Here is a 25,946-nt window from a genome sequence, read left to right as displayed (position 1 = left end):
AAAAAATAGGCTATTTTTGTGACCAAAATCCTCATGAGAATGAAACGACCAAGAAACACTACATGTTAAAATTTTGTGGCCGTGGACATCTTAAAGCCGACAACTTGATTTCTTCTCCTTTTTCTGCATTACGGTAATTTCATAGAGACTAGCCCTCCTATTGGATTAAGTTTGGACCATTGAGGAACCTTGGCTATAGAGACAATCTAACCCCCTACCCCTACCCCCCCCCCCCCCCCCCCCCAAAAAAAAAATCTCATATGTGCCACGTAAATGGAATTGAAGAACAGTTATTGTACCACACAGAAATAACATATATGTAAATGAAAATAAAGAAAGAACAGGTAAGGTATTAAGAATAATGTTGTTTGGGCGTCCAGCTCCTAACATTTAATTCAGCATCAAGAAAAGAGCAGAAAAATTTACATAATCCCATAACAAATTTCTAACATTTTAGCAGCATCATCAGAAGAACAAAATGATTTACATAATTCCACAACAAATCAGCAGCAACAAGCTTGCATTTTCTTGAGAATAACAAGGAGTGATCAACCATAACAGTGAACGTGGGGTAAACGATATTCCTTGTGTCTGACTACAACATGAACTACGACATGGATTAGCGCATGGTGGAATTCCTTTCAGCTGTCCTGCCGCGAATTCTGCCTCAGAGGGGTCTCTGTGCCATGATGCTGCTGCTGATGTAGCACCTCTTCACTGTGACTCTCCAAATCTGAACTACTTGATGGTTTTGCACCAGTGGCGATAAAATTTTTAAACCAATTAGCTTGAAATCTAGGAGTTCCCCGACTAGAGTTAGGAGAATCCGGGGCAACTGAATTGTTGGAAGCAACTCCCGCAAAGAACCTATATGCCACTTTACTAGCTGTAACAATCTCTGTTTTAGCTTGCCTCAGCTACATAGAGACGGAAGAAGTCAAGTTGAAGCAAAAGTTATGCTAAACTAGCAAGACGTAGCAAAGTAAACAACCAACACAAAATTGTCTCTGGTGCTTCTTAACTACTACACAGAGATCATAACAACATAAAAGTAATATGTTGAATGTGGAAATTAAGTTGGAAAAAATGTTCAATCTAGATTACAGTCATAAAAATAGTGTGTAATCTTAGATAAAATAGAACTTTTCGAGAGATTTTCCCTTCAGGGAAAGGTTCAAACAATTGGGGCACATATAGCGAAGTAGAATGAGAACTAGGAGACTGGTAACCACAGATATAACATTAGAGATAAAGAAATGCGCGTCCAAAAGTAGAGGAATCTCACCCTAAAGGCAGTAGTTCCAGCTATCTCAACGGCAGCATCACCAGCATGAGCAAACCTGTTCACCCAACCTGTTACAGAAGCTATAAGAATATGGTCTATGAAGGGAGTTACAGACAGAAGATAGAAGATTCAGAAAATTTATGCTGCACGATATATAAATGTCTGTTAAAGAGGTTGCTTGAATCAGCGTTTGATTAGAACTCAAGCACCAGTGACAGTTTGGCCATGTGTTCCCATTTGGTGGAACTTTTATTTCTCGAGGTGACATATCCAAACAGCATAGGAACCAACATATTGCAGTGAACATCTAGGACCAATGAGCTCCAGGAATCAAGTGATATTGAAAAGATCCCACAGAGAAACATGGGTAGTTAAACCCATGATTAAGAAAAGTTGCTTTTGAATCAGCATTAGCACTCAAGCATCATCACGCTTCTATCTTGGTAGAAATCTATTTCTTGAAGTGATAAATTCAAACAGTATAACAATTGCAAAAAGTACCACCAATCAACACTCATATAGCAGCGAATGCTTAGCACCAATAAGTTTCAGGAGCGAAGTTATGTTTCAAGGCTCCCGCTTACACGATGATTGTTAAACTCATGTCCTTACGGAAGAATATTTCAAGCGTGCATCTATCTTTTTACTGTGTACCTAGATAATGTGGATATTTTAACACTGCTCCCTAGCAGACGACGTGGCAACCCAATATTAAATATCCAGTCTAACTTCACTGCATGAAATACATCACCTGCATAATTATTTCTATTGGTAAGGTAAAATGACATCTCAAATCTTCTCTAGAACTGTTATTTTGGCGCACCTGATGGGAACCTCTATAATACAAGCAACAATCAGAACACAAGGCAGTACTTCCGCCCATGCTTACATGTGGACCGACCCCCACCCTCCCACAAAAAACACCTAAGACATTCTACGTTTTGGAGAAGAATATTAGTAGACAGATTTCTTAAGATAAGATATTAAATGAAAGCTTCTTACTAGCGTGAATTACACAGCAGATAAGCAAAATATATCATGCATTTAAAAGCTTATCTTTAACAAGAATCATGCACTTAAACACTTCAATGCTGTAAAAGAAACAAAGAGTTGAAGAAAATCTGGAGAACCATTCCAGCATGTGTTTTTTGGAATTTGGACTAGTTGGAAGGAGAGGAACCAGAGATGTTTTGAAGGGAAGGCATCACCAATACATGTTTCAAAACGTATAAGTTTATGTAATTTAGCATTAAGTAATTTGACTGATGTATAGGAAGTGGACAAAATAATTGAGTGTCAATTACTGGTAACGGAATATTTTGCTTACTGAACACTTCAATGGGATAATCAAAATATATTAGGTGTTCCCCGCTCCTCATATTAGGGGTCCAACATTTAAATCAAACCATGGATCATGTTCTTGGCAATCTAAAGGACAGTGTTTCCATCATGTTTCTGCACCTTGCTCTAAGCTTGAATGTTCATTAATCAATTTATTCATAGAAGCCAAACTAGGAAACAAGGAATTACCTTATCATAAAAATTAAAAAAAGAGGAAACTGAACTTGGAATGAAAGAAATAACATTCAGTAAAAATGTCAAATTCAAAAGCCGAGAAAAGGTGGTTTCCATGGGCTTCAATAAGTATGAGGAGAATTGGCAACCGAGAACTGTCTTCAAAGTAAAACATCTCACTGGTGAACAGACATCACCTAATTGAAAATGATGAAATAGCAAATACATAATAATTTGAGTACTTCTCCAGACACCAAAAGTAGTGGCCATACATTTGCACAAAATTCAAGTTCACTACTAAGAGTTTGTAGACTAAAATGGTTATAGCACAAACAGAGATCAACAGGCAAGGGAAAACAGAGAGGCGGGAGAAAAAGATTACCAGGAAGCTTTTGAACACCAAGTCTTTCACAAAACTCATCACAAAAGTGATTGCAGTTCTTTGCCAATAAATCGTATGAGCGTCCTGGCCACTCTCTACTAAGCTCTCTCAGTATCTGGTTCACTTTGAAAATTGAGTGGTTTGTGGTTCCAAGTACAATGCATTCACGGTATGTATACATTGGATTTTTCCCAGCAGGACAACTAAAAACTCCAGTACCTTGCTCACAGAACCCGAATGACCACTCGTCATCTCCATAAACCTGTGTAAAATATAGTCAAATCTCACATTTATTAAGACACAAACTCAAAAGGATAAAAACACAAGGTGGAGCTACAGACAGTATAGCCAGAGCAACATTTTTACAAAAAAAGCTCGTTTGACTAACAAGAGACAAAAGTTCAGCAAAAAGTTAGAGAACTGAAGACACCATCAAATGAGCTTAAAGGGACACTACACAAGATGAGACCATGCAAGATTTTTGCAAATAAGAACCAATATATCCTGATAATAGAAAGAGTTAGAAACAGGACATCGTGCTTACAACTTTGCATATGTCAGTTATCAGAAGAAAATGCTAGGTCAGACAAATTGCGAAGCTCTTAGAAAGGATCAGCACAGTTTTGACATCTTATTCAAGATGCAAGGATGTGAAAAAAGCAGTTATCATTAGTCTTAAATTTTTATAACAAAGATAATCAGTTCTTTCAATGAATGTCGGCGTAGACTAACCAGTGCTTTCGCATTTACTTTAAGTCATAAAATGATACATGATACATTAGATATTGAGTTCTGTGAAGCAATACTGCCACTCAATCACTTTTTGGGTAAACTGCAAGGATCATAGGGCTTATTAATACATTTATAACCCCACGTATGGAAGTATCAGGTGGACACGATCTCATGCAGATCAATGTTGTCAAAGGCTCATTTAAAGCGTGCTTAAGCCCTGAAGCTCAAAAAAGCTTGGGGAGGTCGCCTCGCTTAAGCTGCGCTTCAATTTAGGTAAGGCACTAAGGCGTGCACACCCATTGCCCATGAGTTCTATCTTGAATGGAGTGGTACTAAACAACAAATATAATCGCAAATAAGTGTATAATGTCTTATGGAAACCAATATGAATGAATTTGTTAATTTTTTCTTAAATTAAATATATATTTTTATTTATTTCCATCGTAGCACGTTTTTTTACTAAAGCCCACACTTAAATTATGCTTTGCGCTTAAAGCCCCAATAGACCTGGAGCGTTTTTTTAGAGCTTTTCACTTGTGACAACACTGATACAGGACAGGCATTATCGCCAACACTGATACCACATATATGGCTTGAAAATTTGGAGAAATCTTTTACAATGATCAGGTTGGGAACTCATTCCATTCTAGTCTGATTGAAGGAAAATAAAAACTTGTATCTTTGAAAAGACGATAGGTGAGAATTGATTAGTTAATCTTGCAGCAGAAAAAATAGAAAACTGAGATTTCCAAGAATTTATGTATTTATAGATGCCCGATGGTGAAAAGGAAATGATTATGTCATGTTGGGATAGATGGACTCACACCAAGTGTTATAGCTAGGATTAGAACTATTATCCTCATGCTTCTGGCCTCAACCAATAGGCCACCCCTTGGGAACTGAACGCCTTTCAAGTATTAACAGATTTCAAAGACGACAATTGATATAACGGTAAGTCATATACATCAAACCTGCTTTCAGCTTTAATAATTCTAGATGATATGTTTTTACAACTGCTGACATCTACCATGAACTCAACCTGAGGAATTTTTTTTATAATCAAGTCCTCCAGGCTCAATATTGTATAGACAAAAGCAACCATTCAAGAACAGTTTCAGTTTAAAGTCACAGATGGGAGATAGAAGATTAACAAAAGTGGTTACTAATATCTTACTTACCAGAAACTACAAAACAAAATGGTCCACTACGTAAACTAGTTTTGTGTCAAAGGAGAAGCAAAAAGAAAAGAAAGAAAAGGAACTTGTCGTTTTGCAGATCATACAGAAAATTGATAGTTCTAGAAAATCTTTTCCTCACTAAAATGTTTTGTTAGATACAGTAAATTGTTTTGCTAGATCCACAAATAAAAAGCTCCTTATGTGCTAAATGCTTTTTGGTTGTTTCTGCTTCTTCTCTTTTTGCTGCTCTATGGAAATGTTAATTGACCCAAAAAAAAAAGAGAGAGATGTTTGAGAATATACCACGAACACATTCAACCAGATCCCCTTTAATTAAATATTCCCAGGCATCAAACATATAATATGACACAATAAAAATCAGTAAATTTCAGTATCCAGCAACTAAAGACGGAACAATAACAGAAGTCCCAATGCCGAATTTCCACTACTAAACCCTAGATCCAATTCACCAACAGAGAACAACAAATTGGGCAAAAGGTAAAAGTAGTGAACCTGGACGGCGCTATGGAAGATGCCACCTAGACCGATGCCGTCTTTGAAAAACTTGTTGATCTGAACAATTGTGTTGTTGGTCTTATCAGAGCCACTATTCGTCACATCATATATGTGGACGACCACCTCCGTCATCCTTCCTTCCCCTTCTAATTCCCAAATTCAAAACCCTAATAATATCCCCCTCTCCTCTTCCCCCAAAATTGAATTCAAAATGAAAGCAACACAATGATTAGCAATGAAAAAGCACCGTTATTTTATCGGTAATGATAATCACCATAGACCGTTGTGCCTTGGCGATTCCCTTTTTCGTAATTTTCCTTTTTCGGTGGCAGAGTCTGTTCTCTCTTTATCGATTGGCTAAGCTTCTGCTTTATTTTTTACTGCTAACTCCTTAGTTACAGAAACACTTTTTTTGATCGTTGCGGTTGTTTCCGACTGAGACAAAAGGGACAAATCGGGAAGTGGGATACACGCTACACGATATGACGTGCAGTGAAATGGGTGGTGGGTCCTGGCTGGGCCAGAGGATGAAAATGGGGGCCCATTAGTCAATTGAGATAAGAGATCCTCATTATTGAGTGTACTCATTGTTCACACCGACACCTTCAATATTTTATTTTATTAAAGTACAATTTATTTAGCTGGCAATTCACTAATTTAGTCCAAAAGTCTGGCCAGAAGTTCGTTTTTATCCCTAAAGTTTTGTATTTGATTCAAACCGAGTATACAGTATTGAAATAATGCAGGAAAAAGTACAGTATTGAGATATCTTACTTCCTCCTTCCAATAAATTATAAAGCAAGTGTTTATTTTGAGTTTTTGATTTGCACAATTTGACAAAAAGGTGAATTAGTTAGGCGCTAATATTCTCAAATCAAATTAGGCATAATATAAAGTGTGGTATATCAATAGCTACCGGCTTGAATTGTGAAAGAAGAATATTTTGTTTCATACGAAGAAAAGAGTCCTAATTTTTGGTAGGTACCCAAAAAAAGGAAAAAAAAATGTCTAACTTTATTTGGATGGAGCAGTAAGATATTATCAAAAAAGGAAAAAGACTAGAGAATGTTGGAGTTAGGAATTAGATATTTAGGCTCAGAGGCGGATTCAGGATTTGATTGGCTACGGGTGCCACTATAAAGGGTAGCCCGGTGCACTAAGCTCCCGCTACACGCAGGGTCCGAAGAAGGGCCGGACCACACGGGTCTATTCTATGCAGCCTTACCCTGTATTTCTGCAAGAGGCTATTTTTAACATAAATCTACCAACTATCAAGAAGATTGAATTAGAGTATACATCTGGTTGGTTCGCTCTTTCTTAACTTAATTCAGTTTGGATTAATCTTTTCAATTATTTTTCATTACAAGATTATTGGTGCATAATTAAATACATAATAACCAAACTGAAGATGTTTGTTCCTTTATCTAAAATCAAGGGAAAAATAACTTTAGATGGTTAAAAAGAAAAAACATTAAAATCATATTCAAATAAGAATTAATTTTGAGATCTAGAAATAAACGAAAGCAATATATAATTCAAAAGATAAAAATGAGGTTGTACAAAAAGAATAAATACAAAGATGAAGAAAATTAAAGAAATTAAGAAAAAGAGAAGAATTGAAAAAAATGAAAGTAGGGTCAAGAGGAAAAGTATAATTGACTGGCCATTAATGAGTTTTGAACCTGGGCGTGCTAGATGGAAAACTGGGTCTCCAACCATGGCACATTTGACCATTTTGTCACTTAAGGTGCCACTCCTTAAATATATACTCTTTTTCTGCAAGATAGTACTATATACATGTATATTTTTATCCGAGCGTGCCGGTGGCGTACCACCCCTTCTCCTCTACGTAGATATGCCCACGTTTACGGTATGGCGAGGTGCATGGCGGCTTCAACTTTGGGGATAGGAACGGAGGAGGAACTTCGCTATTAGATTTCACTCATGCATTTGAGCTAGTGATTGTGAACTCTAGTTTTCCGAAGAGGGAGGAGCATTTGGTTACTTTCCAAAGTACGGTGGCGAAGACTCAGATTGATTATCTCCTCCTTGGGAGATGCGATAGAAGTTTGTGCAAGGATTACAAGGTTATCCCGGGCGAGACCCTCGCGACGCAGCATAAGTTCTTGGTGATAGACGTAGGTATCATGATAAGGAGGAAGAAGAGGTCTGTTCGAGGACGACCGAGGATCAGGTGGGGAGCCTTGACTAAGGATAAAGCTCGAGAATTGGAGGAGAGGTTATCGGCTATGGGAGCCTGGAGGAGTAGTGGGGACGCGAGCGTTATGTGGACTACGACGGCAAACTGTGTAAAGAGGAGGAGAGAGAGGTGTTAGGGGTCTCGAATAGTTTCTCTTGCGGGTACAAAGGCGACTGGTGGTGGAATGAAGTGGTCCAAGGCAAAGTGGAAGTGAAGAAGGCGGCGTACCTAAAGTTAGTAGGGAGCACGATCAAGAAGGAGAAGGAGCGAACAGAGAGAGAGAGGTATAAGGTAGCGAGAAAGGAGGCGAAGTTGGCGGTCACAAAGGCTAAGACTGCAGCATTTGGTCGTCTGTACGAGGAACTGGCAGACAAAAGCGAGGATAAGAAGTTATTTCGGTTGGCTAAGGCGAGAGAGAGGAAGGTGTGAGCACGTGATTTTTGCCCTATATGAATTATTCCCATAGTTTCAAAACAAAATAATTTCTTTTAGTATTTACAATTTTGTGGATTTTTATGGCATTTCATGTTAATTGTTTGCATTTTTGTCTGTGCATTTTTATTAATGAAAAATACAAAAAATATACTTGGCATGTGCATTTAGGGTTTAATTTTACATTTTTAGGATTAATTAGAAAATTAATTGTTTCATAAAATGGAGAAATCACAAAAGTAGTTTAATTTGCACTTTTAATTCTAGCTTTGTTTTTGAGTAGTTTTTGTGTTAATTTGTTTTTTTAGTCTTTTTTAGTTAATTAAGTGCTAGGAATTAATTTTGATTTTTATCTAATTAGAAAATGAAAAAGAAAAAGAAAAAAGAAGAAAGAAGCAATAAAAATGAAAGGAAAGGAGGGAGTTACCACTTTTGGGCTATTTTCATTTAATCATTTCAAAACCCAAACGGATAGCCCAAGCCAAAACCCCCAAGCCCCGTTTCAAAATTGGCCCAAACCCACTTAAAATCTGGTCCAATCCATGATCCAGCCCGGTCCAGCACCCCCTCTTCAAAACGACGCAGTTTAATAGCTCATTAATCACGACCGTTGGATCTCATCAATCCAACGGTCCGGAACTAACTAGGTTTAGGATATATAATTGTCGGATTTCCCCCCTACCCCCTCTCATCGCCATCTCTAACACCCCTGATACAGACCACCTAGCACCACCGCCCCTCCGCCGTCCGCCGCCTGCCGGAAATTGCCTCCGCCGGCGGCGATTCTCCGATGAACCCCAAATTCACACCACACCTTCTCCTTCATCTCCTCAGTTCATCTGGACTTGTTTTCTTTCAAACATCACCCAAACATCTCAAATATTTAAAATCCTAGGCACCGCCGCCGCCGTGCACGGCGGCGCCATCACCTAAACCCCACCAAAATCACACCCCACAACCGTCTCACCCTCCTCCACCTAAACCCCAAACTATTTTCCCCCAAATCCAACCGCAACTCCTCGAATTTTAGATCTAGCGTTCCGTTCAAGAGTGTTCGAATTTCCAGTGTTCGAAAAGGTCTTGAAATGATGCTATGTGTTTGTTCTTGGCAAGAACAAACACATAACATTACTTGAAGACCGGATTCGAATTCAATCAATTAGAATGCCAAATCAGTAAGTTTTTCTTCCTGGTTTTATTATTTCTTTTTCTGTTCTCATGAGTTTTTGATTTTTGTTAGTTTAATTTTTTGTTTTGATTTGTTTATGGTTAATCCTGTTTTGATTTCTGTTTTGTTTTGATTTTGTTAGTTTAATTTTGCTCTGGTTTGTTTTGTTTTGATTTCGGAATCCTGGTTTGTTTTGTTTTGATCCTGCTCGGGGTATGCATTTGTTAGTTTGTTTTAGGATTGATTTAGGGTTTTAATTTGATTTTGTTTATGTTCATACTAAGTCAGTTTTAATTCATGACTCAGTAGTTGTTGATTAATTCATGTGTTAATTTTCCGTTGATTTTTAGAATTGCCAATAGTACTTGTTGATTTTGATTTTTAGTTAGTTAATTCAAGTCCAAATTAGAGTTGTTTGGATTCACATCCCAATTTTGGGGATTTATTATGATTGAATGTTTGTTTGTGTGTTGCTGAATAATTCAAAACCTTTGAATTTAACTGTAGTCAAATCCTGACCAAGGTAAGAGGGTTGGGGTTTAGTTTGATTTAGGCTATGTAATTTAGGGGTAAGGANTTATTAATAGGCTAGTTATATTTGGGTCTGTGCAGAGACCCACAATCGAGCAGCTCCTTATAGAGCTTGACCAAAAGTTCCTCCTTCTTGGGCTGGTCTCAAGGCCCAATGTGCTGAAGGCTTGATATTCTTAAAAGTTATAATTGGTAATGCAATTCTAAGCCTTCCAAGTTAGGTAGCGAATTTAAATTAAGAGGTCTTCCTCCTGTTTAAGTTCGGACTTGAACTTGAGGCCCGAATTTTATAATGTTAATTAATTAGGTTTTCTAGAGATGAAACTTAATAGAAAAATGATAGTTCTTTTAGGATGACCTTTAAAATAAAACGAGGTGCGCCGCGCCAAATAAAAGCACTAATCGCGTGGCCCTCTTTAATTACTCTCTAAAATATTTAGAAAATCGGTACGTGCCATTTAGCGAATTTTCATGGCCTCCCGCAAAGTTATCAACACGTTAATCTCTTTAGTCGCGTATTTTAATAATCTATTTTCCTAAATTCGGGTGCACATTTATGTGACCCAAATCCAAATCTCAACGATGTTAAAATATGTCAAAAATCACGGGTGCATTTATGTGACGTGGTTCGAGATGTGTTTTAACAACGTTGCAATCTTCCTTAAAATTAAATAAAAGCGGTTAAAGTTAAAATCTGCACATAGGTTCAAAATGTTTTAAAATCAGATAATTATGCCAATTATAGCAGTTGAGCGACCGTGCTAGAACTACGGAACCCGGGAATGCCTAACACCTTCTCCCGGGTTAACCGAATTCCTTACCCGGATTTCTGGTTCGCGGACTGTAATACAGAGTCAATCCTTTCCTCGATTCGGGATTTGTACCGGTGACTTGGGACACCATAAATATCCCAAGTGGCGACTCTGAATCTTTTAATAAATAATCCCGTTTCGATTGTCACTTCAAGTTGGAAATAACTCCCATTTATTATACCCTTCCGGGGGTGTAGTAAGAAAAAGGAGGTGTGACAGAAGGTTCAGGATCTGGATCAAGTGAGGTGCATCAAAGAAGAGGACGGTAGAGTATTGATGGGGGAGGCTCAGATTAAACGGAGATGACAGACTTACTTTCATAAACTTCTGAATAAAGAAGGGAACTGGGATATTGTGCTAGGTGATTTGGGGCATTTGGAGAGTCACCTAGACTTTAAATATTGTAGGCGCATTAAGGTTGAAGAGGTTGTGGGGGTTATGCATAAGATGAGTAGGGGCAGAGCAACCGGGCCAGACGAAATTCCGGTAGAATTTTGGAGGTGTGTGAGTAGAGCAGGCTTAAAGTGGCTGATTGAGCTGTTTAATGTTATTTTTAGGACGAAGAGGATGTCGGATTAGTGGAGGTAGAGTATGGTGGTACCGTTGTACAAGAACAAAGCTGATATCCAGAGTTGTAACAACTATAGGGGTACTCGATTTAGCATCATATATCGCTCTGGAGAGCATTTTTCTTGGTTGTAGTGCAGATGTTGGAGCAACTCCTCTATGCTGTGGGTGTGGAGGGGGGGTGGGCTGTCGCCGCCTGATAGAGGCATCAAGTTACTAAGTCATACCATGAAAGTTTTGGAGAGGGTGATAGAAGTGAGGGTGAGGATGATGGTGTCTATATCTGACAACCAGTTCGGGTTCATGCCGGGTCGTTCAACCACGGAAGCTATCCACTTTATTAGAAGGTTGGTGGAACAATACAGGAATAGGAAGAAGGATCTGCACATGGTGTTTATTGACTTGGAGAAAATGTATGACAAGGTCCCTATAGGGAGGTTCTCTAGAAATGCCTGAAGGCAAAAAGTGTGCCAGTAACTTACATTAAAGCGACCAAGGACATTTATGACGGGTTAAGACTCCGGTTCGGACACTGGGAGGCGACTCGGGGCATTTTTTGGTTGTTGTGGGACTACAACAAGGATCTTGCCTCAGCCTGTCCTTATTTGTTATGGTGATAGACGTATTGACACGACATATTCAAGGGGAGGTGCCATGGTGTATGTTATTCGCTGATGACATAGTCCTGATTGATGAGACGCAATGCGGTGTTAACGAGAGGCTGGAGGTTTGGAGACAGTCCCTTGAGTCTAAGAATTTCAAGTTGAGCAGGACTAAGACATAATACCTGGAGTACAAGGTCAGCGCCGAGTCGAGGGAAGTGGGTATGGACGTGAGGCTTGGATCACAGGTCATCCCCAAGAGAGGCAGTTTCAAGTACCTTGGGTAGGTTATCCAGGAGGACGGGGATATCGATGAGTAAGTCACACACCGTATAGAGGTGAGTTGGATGAAATGGGGGTTAGCATCTGGAGTCCTATGTGACAAAAAATATTATGGCAATGTGATTATTACAGGGCAAAAGTAATGGAAGCAACATATCTTGCCAATAATGATTTTGACCATGGCAATAATGGTATAACTTTCTCCTTGAAAGACATATTCACCATACGTATGTTGACGAATATGTAGTAGTACAAAATTAATTGAGAGCTCTGGAAGAGCCAATTATTACTATTTTGGAGGAATAAAATTAATTATCAATAAGGTATTGTGTTGTGCTAAGTCTCAAAGAAACTTATTGAGTTTTTAAAGTATCCGGGAAAGCGGTCGGCTATATAGAGACTATAAATAATCAGAAGGTTTAATATCTTTATATTACTGCAACTGTAGCGGGGTAATATGTATATGAAAACTATCTGCTTTATTGCCTGATTTGTACTACACAAATAAAGAATATGGTTAAATCACATGGTGCAGTAAACTGGATGTTTATTGATATAAAAACCTATATCATAATAAACTTGGAATATTTTATAATTGCACACGTCATGGTGTAAACCTAAAGTTTATCAATATTGATAATTTATCCAGTTGACATAACTAATTTAGCCATATCAATTTAAGTATGATGTGCAAAAATAAAAGAGCATTCACATGGGTAAATATTAAAGAACTAGAAAGTTCTATACGAATTCTCTTATATCGTTTTTGTTCTCATTAAATAATAGACCAACTAAATTTGGGATTGAATCTCATGAATACTAGAAATATCAAAGGTGAATGTTGGCTCATTCACCTGCCATGTATACCACATAAGATGCATCTATGAGATGGCTACATGTGCGATTATTATTAACCGCAACCTGGTGTTTGCGAGGTAACTTGCTCAATAATTTAATTTGAGTATAATTTCCATATTTTCTATTCAAGACAGTTTATCTTGATAAGTTGGTTTACATCACAACTGATATAGCAAAATAATTTATTAAGTGCCTCCCTTTGCTTATGATAACAAAGTTATCTATATCACCTGCCATGTATACCACATAAGATGCATCTATGAGATGGCTACATGTGCGATTATTATTAACCGCAACCTGGTGTTTGCGAGGTAACTTGCTCAATAATTTAATTTGAGTATAATTTCCATATTTTCTATTCAAGACAGTTTATCTTGATAAGTTGGTTTACATCACAACTGATATAGCAAAATAATTTATTAAGTGCCTCCCTTTGCTTATGATAACAAAGTTATCTATATCAGTTTGATATACACATTATACGAAAGTATATTATATTCTCCCTTCACAAGTGGTTCAGGGTCAGGAACCAAATATTCCAGCTTATTATTATTGATACGCAGTGTATATTTTGATTAACACTACGCATAAAGGTGGGTTTCCAAAGTCGAGGAAACAAGACACTTTTTCTAATACGAGGGGGAGATATGATAAACAATTGAGAAAAAGTTACAGATGAATTATCATTTGTAAATCTAGATCCTCGAATAAGATAATATGAAGTTGAAGTTCATAAAAAGATAATTCATCTGCAATAAATTGCTTAAACCATATACAAGCACCACATCCTCAGTACAATTTGTGCATATATGTATCTTGTTATAACTACAAGCATGATAATATGATAGCAAGAGTTTTTACCCATATATAAAGATATTGAAATGATGATTCCAACAAGATCATACGAAGACAATACATCTATCAAAAATGATGATTTCAAGGTACAACATATTCATTCAAGTTAATATGGCTGATTTGTTTATCAAATCTCTGCCAACGATCTTTTGAAGATGGTGCACAAGATTGGAATGCATAGACTCAAAGATGTAAATTGATGCTCTCATCAGAGGAGTTAATACGCGTTGTACTCTTTTTCCCTTACAAGGTTTTGTCCCACTGGGTTCTCCTTGCAAGGTTTTTAACGAGGCAACTAAAAGGCGTATTTCTAAACATGTGTACTCTTTTTCCTTCTCTATAATTTTTATCCCATTGGGTTTTATTTTAATTAAGCTTTTAATGAGGCACATTATCTGTTGAATAGACATTCAAGGGGGAGTGTTATAAACAATATTTTTATTTATGGTGAATGTCTATATTTTAGAGAAATTTTTGGGTTTGTTACTTTATGGCTAAGTCACATCTATTCCATTCCATTGTAATTTATCCCAAATCAGTAAGAATTTTCCCTCCCTACTTTTCTCTACAATACTCTTCTCTTTTATTATTTTATAACAAATGACTTGTTTTTTCTCAATCAGTATTTATAATTTGTCGACTAATCATAGATTTTTATCACGTAAAATCTATTAAAGGGAGAAATACTCCTTACTCATTATCCATGAAACGACATTACTTATAGAAAAAGGAAAAGCATACAATGATTAGGTTTAACAATTTTGTTTAACCAAAAATTAGATTTTAGGTCAAAGTTCGAATTTAGAAGAACTCGGGTTACTGATAATCGGAAAAGTGTATAAGAAAGAAATTTTGAATGATATAATCAGAAAGCAAATAAAACAAAGTATATTCCAGTAGTGTTTTTTGTGTGTCCTACAGATGTTGTGACTTCCTCTTTTTATAGTTAATTTTTAAGAGAAAGTGTAATGCCTTTGCTTTAATGAGGCAATTACGAGCAATAAATGATATTGAAGGAAACGTTACTCAATCATTCATATTAAATACAAATTCTCTAACGTATTTGGCATTTAATGCTGAATTTGGACTCTTTTTCGCTATCAGATTCATGTCTCCAATTCCTTCTGATCTTCGAACTTTAAATGACTCGAACAGGTACGAGTCTCGTTTCATTTGAATAATAGTTCGTGCCTTTAAGTATCTTCTCTCCCGCGTCTGTTGTTTCTCGTGTCTTCTAACTGATTACCACGTTTTGACTATTTGACCGGTCCACGTGTCATGACAAGTCACCTTCAATATTTAAATTCAGTTTTTTCCCAATACAAATTTGTTCATAGGCTTATGTGTTAGTGGCAACCTTTTCTTTTTATTTTGTCTTTTAACCAATTGTTGCAAATATTTCTCCATTAATCAACTTGATAAATGCCAAAATCAGTATTGGCCGTTGCTCCATTAATCTCCATCCTACTCACTTTTTTTTCTTTTTATTAGATGTCTTCTAAGGAATCTATTTAAGTTCTTTATAATATAAAATAAACATGTACTCCATAACATGCGTATCGTGCCAATTTCCATGTGCATAGAACGTTTTCTTATGAATGTAAATGTAAAAAGTAAACTTCAATAAAACATAGAAACTTGGGACATGAAAAATTAGGAGGATTCAAAAAGTGGAAAAAATGAGTAATAATTGGATGTCAACTAGCAGATTTACGAAGGACCTAAGGTACCACGTGCTCTGGATAATTGCAAGATAATGACTACAGAATGGGAGAGCAATTATTTATTTAGACAAACATCGTATGATCTGATAAGTATTAGTTGCCATTTGCAGGTAATCGGGCACAAGAGACCCATAATAATAGAAGATAATTAACCCTAAAAAAATTAACACCAACTTATTGTCAGCTCGTTGGTTTAGGCCAGATTGGAATAAGGAGCATTTTGAGCCAAAACATATTAGAGTACAGTACTTCTCAATATAACAATTCGTGCTAATCAAAAGTGCCTTACCACTACCTCCCTCAATTAAAATAAAAAAACCCATTAATTTTAGGTTTCCTAACCATGACCAGTCTAGCTATCCCCCACTATTTGGTGGACTCCAAATTGTTATGAAATACACCCCCCACCTTTTTTTTTAAATCTAGAGGGGTCTGTTTTATTCAAATGAGTTGTAAAGTTTATATTCTTAATTACCTCTAACTAAGATCATCAAGTTGGAGTGTTGGACCATAAAAATTCTACTTTGCCACCTGTCGTTTGAAACATTAATTGTACTACTAGGTGTGTGGATGATATTTGTCAACCTAATTAGCTGTGGCGAACCATTTAGAAATTTATGGACAATAAGGTTTGATTGGTGAAACATTAGCAGTTTATCAAAATATCCTCTAGGTTCGAGTGGACACATACATTCAATTTTTAGATAAGGTTTCAAATTCATAAATTTCATTTGATAGTATTAAAAACATAAAGCTAGGGATACCACGTTTAAGTATCTTCTCTCCCGCGTCTGTTGTTGCTCGTGTCTTCTAACTGGTTACCACGTTTTGACTATTTGACCGGTCCACGTGTCATGACACGTCACCTTCAATATTTAAATTCAGTTTTTTCCCAATACAGATAGTCCCCCCACTTTCCATTTATTTATCAATTAAATATCTGGGAAGTGGATCTTTCATTAAAAAGGGAATTTTTGCCATAATCAATGCTATGACAGTACTAGCGCTTCAGTTGTCTTTTCTATTTAATGCATTGCATACGTGTCACCCTCTCATTAGCTTTGCAATTTTTGCAGCCTTTTTCCAAGGCTTCTTCAACTCCTCCATTCACGAAGTGATAGTTGCCTTTATTATAGGCTTTCCATCATTACAGTCTTTGACGGTCACTTTTATATAAACTTAACCCTTCTTCCACAAATTTTTACCACAGTCGCCCATCAGTATAAATTCAATTTTTCCTTTCATCTTTTACCACATAAAACTTTTTCCTTGAACGCTCGAATTGTGCGAATCTCTGTTTACTTCTTTCTCTTCTTCATCATGTCTTCTTCAAACCCTATTCCTAAGAGAGTTCCTATCTTAGACAATTTTCCCAATGCTCCTATCAGACATAGAAGAGGTGGGAGACTTCGTAGTTTAGGATCCTCTCGTGGTGGTGGTTCTGCCATGCCTTCTCCTAGCCCTGGTTCTTCCTCTAGAACTAGAGGTTCTTTTTCCCAAAAATCATCTTCTAAGAGCAAGGAGGCCTCTGAACCAATACAGGAACCCTTGGTAGAAGAAATAGTTCCTAACGATTTATCTTTTCAGCATGATAGACAATCACTTCAGACCCAAATTTCTGGTTTAGATCGAGTTGATGTTTATCCCACTATGATTACAGAGATTTTAGCTCCTATAGTTCGCAAAGATTGTTACTGGAGTAATGATTTTCCCATTGTAATCCCCAATCCAAATCAGAGGATTACTTCATATATGACTGGATTCTCTTTCGTTTACACATACCCTTTTACTCTTGGGTTTAAACCAGCTATTGACCCAGTAATTCTCGATTTCTGTCGTTTCTTCAAAGTTTGTCTAGCACAGGTTGGCCCGCTTGTATGGAGGGCTGTTGCTTGTTTAAGGCATCTGGCCAATTTAGCAAACGTTGATTTCTCCTTCTCTCACCTAATTCATCTATACTCCTTTAGACTTTTCCGTAATGGAGTTTTTACCTTAGTGGCTAGGAGTAAGAGAGTTTTGGTAAGCCCAGAAGATGATAAGGATCGTGGCTGGTATGCCCGTTTTGTTGCTGCTCCCACAGTTGGTTTAGTGGGTGAACAAAACGTTCCCTTCCCTGAGAAGTGGAATTTTGCACGTAAGTCTTTCATCTTTCCCGTACCTCTTTCTTTTGAGTTTACAAATTTCTTTAACTTTGTTTCTCTTCTTTTTTTTCCTTTAGCAACCATGGGAGTTGTGGAGAACATTCCCAATTTTCGTGGTTGGGTAGATAAATTGTTGAAGATTGCTCCTATGGAAGCTAGGACTTGGAAATTTATTTCCAATCGTCATGGTTGGAAAGTAAAGACTCACGGTATGAGTTTTTGTCTTTCTCGTATGTAAGATATTTCTTTTTATTGCCTTAACTTTCAATTTTCTCTTTGTCAGGTTTCGCCATTCGAGGTGTTACTGCTGAAGCAGTTGCAGCCTCTCGTTTAGGAACCCAACTTTCTTTAGAAAGTGCTCAGGATATTCTTCTGAAAAGAAAAACCGCAGATGATGATAGCTCCGACGAAGAAGAGGAGGGTGGTTCCTTGGTGAAAAGGCCAAGAGTTCGGAGACGTATCGTCTCTGATTAAGCTGAAGTTTCACATCACCTTTCTCCAACCGGGCCTGTTAATCTCGTCTCTGACGATGATGTTGCTACCCTTCCTGATACTCATGAATCGATTAACCAGCTTTTCGTTANGAATGCTGAGTTTTAACTAGCATATCATCTATATATACTTCCATGGTTTTACCTAAATGTTCTTGAAACATTTGGGTGACCAACCTTTGATACGTTGCACCTGCATTCTTAAGACCGAAGGGCATTACCTTGTAACAATAAGTCCCCCTGTCTGTTATAAAAGAAGTTTTTTCCTCATCACCTGGATCCATCTTGATTTGATTATAGCCTGAATATGCATCTAAAAAACTTAATAGTTCATGCCCTGCAGTAGCATCAATTAACTGATCTATGTGGGGTAAAGGAAAGGAATCTTTTGGACAGGCTTTATTAAGGTCTGTGTAATCTACACAGACTCTCCACTTACCGTTCTTCTTAGGAACCACAACAGTATTAGCTAACCAGTTGGGATATTTTACCTCACGAATTGAACCGATTTTTAGCAACTTTTGAACTTCCTCTTGAATCACCTTATTTTTAAAAGTTCCTTGTTTTCTTTTCTTTTGCTTGACGGGAGGATATGATGGATCTTCATTTAGTTTATGAGTCATCACCTCCGGTGGTATACCTGTCATGTCTGTATGGGGCCAAGCAAAACAGTCTGCATTAGCTTTTAAAAATTCAATTAACTTACGTTTTACCTCCGGGCTAAGATTAGCTCCTATGTACACTTTTCTCTCGGGCCAATGTGTAAATAACACCACGGCCTCTAGCTCTTCTTTCGTTGTTTTGATGTTCTCATTCTCCTCCGGTTCTTGAATGGTATCAGGTCTTGAATCCAGATCTGTTTGCTTTTGCTCAGGTGAGGTTGTTTCCATGTTACCCTCACCTAAATTCTGTAATTGCTATTTGTCTTCACCTTTAACGGTTGAATCTGCAACGGAATTGATGCTTCTAGATGTTTGTTGATCACCTCTGATTTGGCATATTCCCCATGGAGATGGGAATTTAATAACTTGATGTAAAGTTGAAGGAACAACTTCTATGCATGAATCCATGGCCTCCCAAGAATCATATTATAAGCCATTTCCATATCTACCACTTGAAATTTGGTATCTTTAACGACGCCTTCTACGAATGTGGTAAGTATTGCCTCCCCTTTTGTTACAACACTAGAGTTATCAAATCCCGACAAAGTATGCGCCTTTGGGATTAATTTATCCTCCGCTTGCATCTCGCGCAATACCCGTATTAAAACAATGTTTACAGAACTACCTGGATCAACCAAAACTCGTTTCAAGTTAGTATCATGTACAAGTAAAGATATTACCAGCGTGTCGTTATGCGGAGTTACGAGTCCTTCGACGTCTGCGTTGTTGAATATAACATTCTCCTCTTCCAGTATATGTCGAGGCCGCTTACCGTGAGTAATTGTCACTTTTGAAACCTTTTTATATGATACATCATTGATCTCTTCACCTCCACTTATAACGTTAACAGTTCTCTTGGGCGAAGGTGGTTTTGGAGGCTCCTGTCTGTTCTTCATGTATGCTTGTTTACCTTTCTCACTGAACAACTCAGTAAGATACCCTTGTTTTAACAAATGATCAACTTCACCTTGTAGAAACCTGCAGTCTGCTGTTTTATGCCCATGATCGTTATGAAATTCGCACCAATGATCAGGGTTTCGTCTGTTTGGGTTTGATCGCATTTCCTTTGGCCATCGTACCTTATCTCCCAGGCTTCTTAAAACAGCCACGAGTTCAGAGGTACTTACGTTGAAGTTTTAACCACTGAACCTTGCCTTTAGACTTCCATCATCGTCTCGTGACCCGCGTGTGTTTCGATCATTCCCAAACCTTGATGAGGAGCCTGATTCCCTGTTCCTAGGTTTGTGATCGTACCTTTGATTATCTTGTCTTGACCGTGAGTCCTTTACCGCAGGACCCATGTATGGCTCGTACCTGTTTTTACCGGATCTCTTTTCATTTTCCACACGCCTTGAGCTTACCTTTTCTTCTGTTTTATGTCGTAAAATAATGTCTTCTTCAATCCTCATCTTTGTGTTGTATCTGTTGTAGACATTATTCCACGTTGTTGCTGGGAATTCTCGAAGGCTTTCCTTGAGTCGCCTCGTGGCTTCTGAACTCTTCTCATTCAAATTACTAGCAAAGGCTATGGCTGCCCAATTATCAGGTACTCGTGGCAGCGTCATTCTTTCCCGTTGAAATCTATCTACGAACTCTCTAAGCAACTCTGAGTCTCCTTGCTTGATTTTGAAGATATCTTTCATTCGTTTTTCAACTTTTTGAGCTCCAGAGTGTGCTTTGATAAATAAATCTGCAAGCTCAGCAAACGAATTTATAAAATTTTCAGGTAAAAGAGAATACCATGTTAAGGCTCCTTTAGTGAGTGTTTCACCGAATTTTTTGACCAAGACCGACTCAATTTCTTGCTTAGTCAAATCATTGCCCTTGACACCTGTTGTGAATGCAGTAACATGATCTTGTGGGTCTGATGTACCATCATACTTTGGAATATCAGGCATCTTAAACTTCTTTGGAATTGGGAGGGGAGCAGCACTTGGCTTCCATGGTTGTATTTTGCTCCTTAAGCTGTTTCTGCAAGGTTAGTACTAGATTTTGTAAATCAGAGTTAACTGGATTACCTGGGTCTCTCTCTTGTGTTTCACTAGGGGTTCCACCGCTGCCTGAATTAACCAATCCTGAACGAGGATTCTCCAAAGTGTTGTTGTTTGGAGCAGACGTGGGTGGGACAGCAGGTAATTGGCAAACAAAAGCTTGAAGAGCGTTATTGACTTGAGAGGCAATAAGTTTTTGCAGAGCCTCATTCATGGTTTCAACATTTTCGAATTGAGCCTGACCATCTATGTAAGATCCATCAGGAGTGCCTTCACGGGACCGTCGTGGGGAGCCTCGTGGAGAACCTTGTGGAGAACCTTGTGGGGAATCTCCCTGAAGTTGTTTGATAGTCTGAATTTCTGGGTTTCCTTGAGTGTTGTCATTGTTGTTTGACATGATTGATGCAATCAAGAAAATTAGATTGAGATATGCTTGATTATCAGATTCCCGGTAAAGGAACCAATTTGTTTAACCAAAAATTAGATTTTAGGTCAAAGTTCGAATTTAGAAGAACTCGGGTTACTGATAATCGGAAAAGTGTATAAGAAAGAAATTTTAAATGATATAATCAGAAAGCAAATAAAACAAAGTATATTCCAGTAGTGTTTTTTGTGTGTCCTACAGATGTTGTGACTTCCTCTTTTTATAGTTAATTTTTAAGAGAAAGTGTAATGCCTTTGCTTTAATGAGGCAATTACGAGCAATAATGATATTGAAGGAAACGTTACTCAATCATTCATATTAAATACAAATTCTCTAACGTATTTGGCATTTAATGCTGAATTTGGACTCTTTTTCTCTATCAGATTCATGTCTCCAATTCCTTCTGATCTTCGAACTTTAAATGACTCGAACAGGTACGAGTCTCGTTTCATTTGAATAATAGTTCGTGCCTTTAAGTATCTTCTCTCCCGCGTCTGTTGTTGCTCGTGTCTTCTAACTGATTACCACGTTTTGACTATTTGTCCGGTCCACGTGTCATGACACATCACCTTCAATATTTAAATTCAGTTTTTTCCCAATACAGATAGGTAAGTGGTGAACAAAAGCTTGAAGAGCGTTATTGACTTGAGAGGCAATAAGTTTTTGCAGAGCCTCATTCATGGTTTCAACATTTTCGAATTGAGCTTGACCATCTGTGTAAGATCCATCAGGAGTGCCTTCACGGGACCGTCGTGGGGAGCCTCGTGGAGAACCTTGTGGAGAACCTTGTGGGGAATCTCCCTGAAGTTGTTGGATTGTCTGAATTTCTAGGTTTCCTTGAGTGTTGTCATTGTTGTTTGACATGATTGATGCAATCAAGAAAATTAGATTGAGATATGCTTGATTATCAGATTCCCGGTAACGGAACCAATTTGTTTAACCAAAAATTAGATTTTAGGTCAAAGTTCGAATTTAGAAAAACTCGGGTTACTGATAATCGTAAAAATGTATAAGAAAGAAATTTTGAATGATATAATCAGAAAGCAAATAAAACAAAGTATATTCCAGTAGTGTTTTTCGTGTGTCTTACAGATGTTGTGACTTCCTCTTTTTATAGTTAATTTTTAAGAGAAAGTGTAATGCCTTTGTTTTAATGAGGCAATTACGAGCAATAAATGATATTGAAAGAAACGTTACTCAATCATTCATATTAAATACAAATTCTCTAACGTATTTGGCATTTAATGCTGAATTTGGACTCTTTTTCGCTATCAGATTCATGTCTCCAATTCCTTCTGATCTTCGAACTTTAAATGACTCGAACAGGTACGAGTCTCGTTTCATTTGAATAATAGCTCGTGCCTTTAAGTATCTTCTCTCCCGCATCTGTTATTGCTCGTGCCTTCTAACTGATTACCACGTTTTGACTATTTGACCGGTCCACGTGTCATGACACGTCATCTTCAATATTTAAATTCAGTTTTTTCCCAATACATTCTCAAAGTCCAAATCAAATGCTCACACCTAACTCATTGTCGAAACTTCACCTTCCGCCAATCTCTCTCTCTCGTCTTTTCTTCTCCTTAGTTATTGCTGGCCTACTACTACTCCTTTAGTTCTTTCACCAAGTCTTGTTTACATTGTAAGTTTTCCACCGAAAGAGGATATATTGTTACACACACATAAATGTTAAAACAAAAGTTTGGATGATATAAATCAAAGTGCGGAAATACTAATCTATTAATTTCATTGTTAAAAGCAACCCAATTTCTACATTGAAGGGGAGCTAAGACATTGAAGGGTTGTCTGCATATATCATTAACATTGCTATTTTTAAGCAAGAGCCTCGGGCTAAGTAGAGTAATTATCCCATATTTTGGAAGTTCTACTCAGTATTGACCACTTTCTTAATAATCTCACCGCCTATTACAGCCCTCATGTCCTCAATATGATCCACATCCACCAAGTCTTGTTTACATTGTAAGTTTTCCACCGAAAGAGGATATATTGTTACACACACACACATAAATGTTAAAACAAAAGTTTTTTTTTTTTTAGTGAATTGTCATTTCTCACGATTGAGTGGGTTTAATATGTACTGAGGTTAAAGATATAATACCGAGCTTGAGATGTTAGCGATGCAAAGCGATCAAAGGAAAAAGAAAACGAAAGTAAACCTTCTTCCCCAAGGCATTTTGATCATTGGCAAACAATCGAGCTACCAGAACTTACACCATCATCCAATTGGTTGTTGATGGAATTATGGTAAATGCATGAGGTCATATCTGAGCTTAAACTAATGATATGTTTTATGGTAGTCTTTTAGGGGTCAATCTTGGCCAATTGAGCAATGAATAGACAATTTTAAGTTTCTTTTCAAGAGACTTTCACAGTTTTTTCTTGCTTAAAAACGAAAAAAGGATATCAAATATGGGTAATTTGTGTTTGTCATCTTTCATGCCTAGTAGTTGTGTTCACGCTACTCTTCTGTTTTCATAGTGTCGTTTCTTATTTACTGGTTGTTATTTTTATTTTCCATCCATTTACTGGTTCTTGTAATGTTGTTATTATTTCTATGGTGTTTGTTGATGGTATTGATACATTATCTCTTTTCGTCTTCTTGAGCCGAGGGTCTATCGGAAACAGTCTCTGTACACCTAGGGGTAGAGGTAAGGTCTGTGTATACACTACTCTCCCCAGACCCCACTTGTGAGATTTTATTGGATTGTTGTTGTAGTAGTATCTTTCATGCCTAGTAGCTTGGTGGAGTTCTTGTATCACTTAGTCAAATCTTATTGTTAAAATTAGTGTCTTTGTGCAAACAACCAATTTATTTTAATAAAATTGTTTAAATTTAGTTGATTATCAAATAACCAATCATCTAAATGATTAGAAGCAGTCTCAAAATCCCAGCAGATATTTGATAGGTTTCTATTTCTCTTTCTGTTGAAAATTTTGACATTTTTTCTTGCAGTTGGTTCATATTGGTTTTCAGCTGCTGGATACAGTTGGTGATGGCCGGCATTTATAAAGCTAAGTGAATTAAAGGATCCAAAGAAAGGCTTCCTTGTGGGGGACTGCTGCATTGTGGAAGCAGAAGTTTCTGTATTTCGTGTCGTTGTTGCGATCAAAAACACTCACGCAAGTGCACGTATCGTCAAGTAATAAGTAGTGAGTAGAGTATCGTTCCCACGAAGACTTGTGATTAACTGTTGACTGATTCAAACTCAATTAACGTATCTATCCAAGAGGTTTTTCACAAAATAAAGATATAACTAATTTACTACCTAAACTATCAAGCAATAATTTAACTAGAACAATTAACCAACCAACCAACAATTTCGAATAACAATCAGTAGGAGAGGATATTCCAGGGTCACGGGCTAGCTGACAATCGTGTTGTGTTCTTGGCTTAAAACGACTAATTGATTTATCTGGATTGTTGATTGACAGGGTTAATATTGCTCATAAGAATCTGTCGAGTTCTTACTCGCCTATTCAAGTTAACTCAATGCCTATATGTCTATGGAATTAAGATTATCAAGAATGCATTTACAATTCCTGTATTTCAACCAAGCAAGGCAATTGGGTATATGTCTATCCCAATTGCTAATCCGTTCCCCGATGCCCGGGTTCAAGAACTTGCTCTATTTAATTCTATATGCAATCTAAAGTTCCCACTTTCGAGTTCAACTAAAGAATCGTAGATAGTATTTCACTGTTAGCTACTCAACAAAATAATTAATAAACAACCCAATATGATTAACCAACTTCGTCGAATTAAACTTCAAACAACAACATTCATGTTTCACCCATGACCTAGAACAATGGGTTTTAGCCACTCATACTAGTGTTCATCACAATAAGGTTCAATTTCATCACAAATAGCAAAAACAAAGGGAAGAAAAGAAGAGCTTGATAGTCAAATCTTCTCCTTGCCTCTTGCCTCTCTATTTCTTGCACTAGACTATGAAAACCTTGATAAATAATCCTTGGGCGAGCTTGACTTTATATAGGTTAAGTGGGATTTCCTACAGATTTCCAATTATACCCCTGAACAAGTCTTTCCGGAACTTGGACTAGCGCGGCCGCGCACCTGGGCGTGCATCTGGCCGCGCTAGTTGGCTGACTTTCTGTGTTGGGCGCGCTAAAAGTAGCGCGATCGCGCATCTGGGCGCGCTAGCCCAGATTTTTAATTCCTTGATTCTTTTCCTCGTCTTCGTGCATACTCAGCTCTGAGGGGTCGTTCTTGCTATAGTTCCAATAACCTCTTTAAGGCATCACATAGGCTCCTCGTCCTGCAATATGTACAATTCACAATTAGAGCCCATTTTTAATCAATTAACCATACTATGACATTGGAACATAATCAAGCGGGCGCATAAACAATCGCCAAATTACCTTGATTTAGCCTATTATCAACACCCCACACTTAATTCATTGCTAGTCCTCGAGCAATCACACTATACTTTCTAGAGGTTCCTTCAATCAACCATTTCCCTTAACGCATTACACCCAGACTAATTTACATACATTATGCCTAGCAGTGAACAATCCTAGCCTTAAAACGTCGACTCTCAACGTGCCATGCATATCCT

The 25,946-nt window shown here is 37.5% G+C and overlaps 2 protein-coding genes across 2 annotated transcripts; one reads left to right on the top strand and one right to left on the bottom strand.

The window, feature by feature from the left end:
* Positions 1–320: 320 nt before the first annotated feature.
* LOC109212313 (deSI-like protein At4g17486) lies at positions 321–6,140 on the bottom strand. Its single transcript, XM_019375942.1, has 4 exons — positions 5,606–6,140; positions 3,183–3,444; positions 1,286–1,353; positions 321–917 (listed from the first exon to the last, which is right to left on the bottom strand). The coding sequence occupies exons 1-4, from the start codon at positions 5,738–5,740 to the stop codon at positions 642–644; spliced, it is 741 nt and encodes a 246-aa protein (XP_019231487.1). The 5' UTR covers positions 5,741–6,140; the 3' UTR covers positions 321–641.
* A 1,340-nt stretch (positions 6,141–7,480) lies between these two features.
* Positions 7,481–11,774, top strand: LOC109212310. Its single transcript, XM_019375939.1, has 5 exons — positions 7,481–7,488; positions 7,584–7,873; positions 7,978–8,231; positions 11,309–11,335; positions 11,454–11,774. The coding sequence occupies exons 1-5, from the start codon at positions 7,481–7,483 to the stop codon at positions 11,772–11,774; spliced, it is 900 nt and encodes a 299-aa protein (XP_019231484.1).
* The last annotated feature ends 14,172 nt before the right edge of the window (positions 11,775–25,946 follow it).

The sequence above is a fragment of the Nicotiana attenuata genome, unplaced genomic scaffold, assembly GCF_001879085.1.
Source record: "Nicotiana attenuata strain UT unplaced genomic scaffold, NIATTr2, whole genome shotgun sequence".
NCBI lineage: Eukaryota > Viridiplantae > Streptophyta > Magnoliopsida > Solanales > Solanaceae > Nicotiana > Nicotiana attenuata.
Note: the sequence above shows the minus strand (reverse complement) of the source record. Positions and strands in the feature narration are given on the sequence as shown.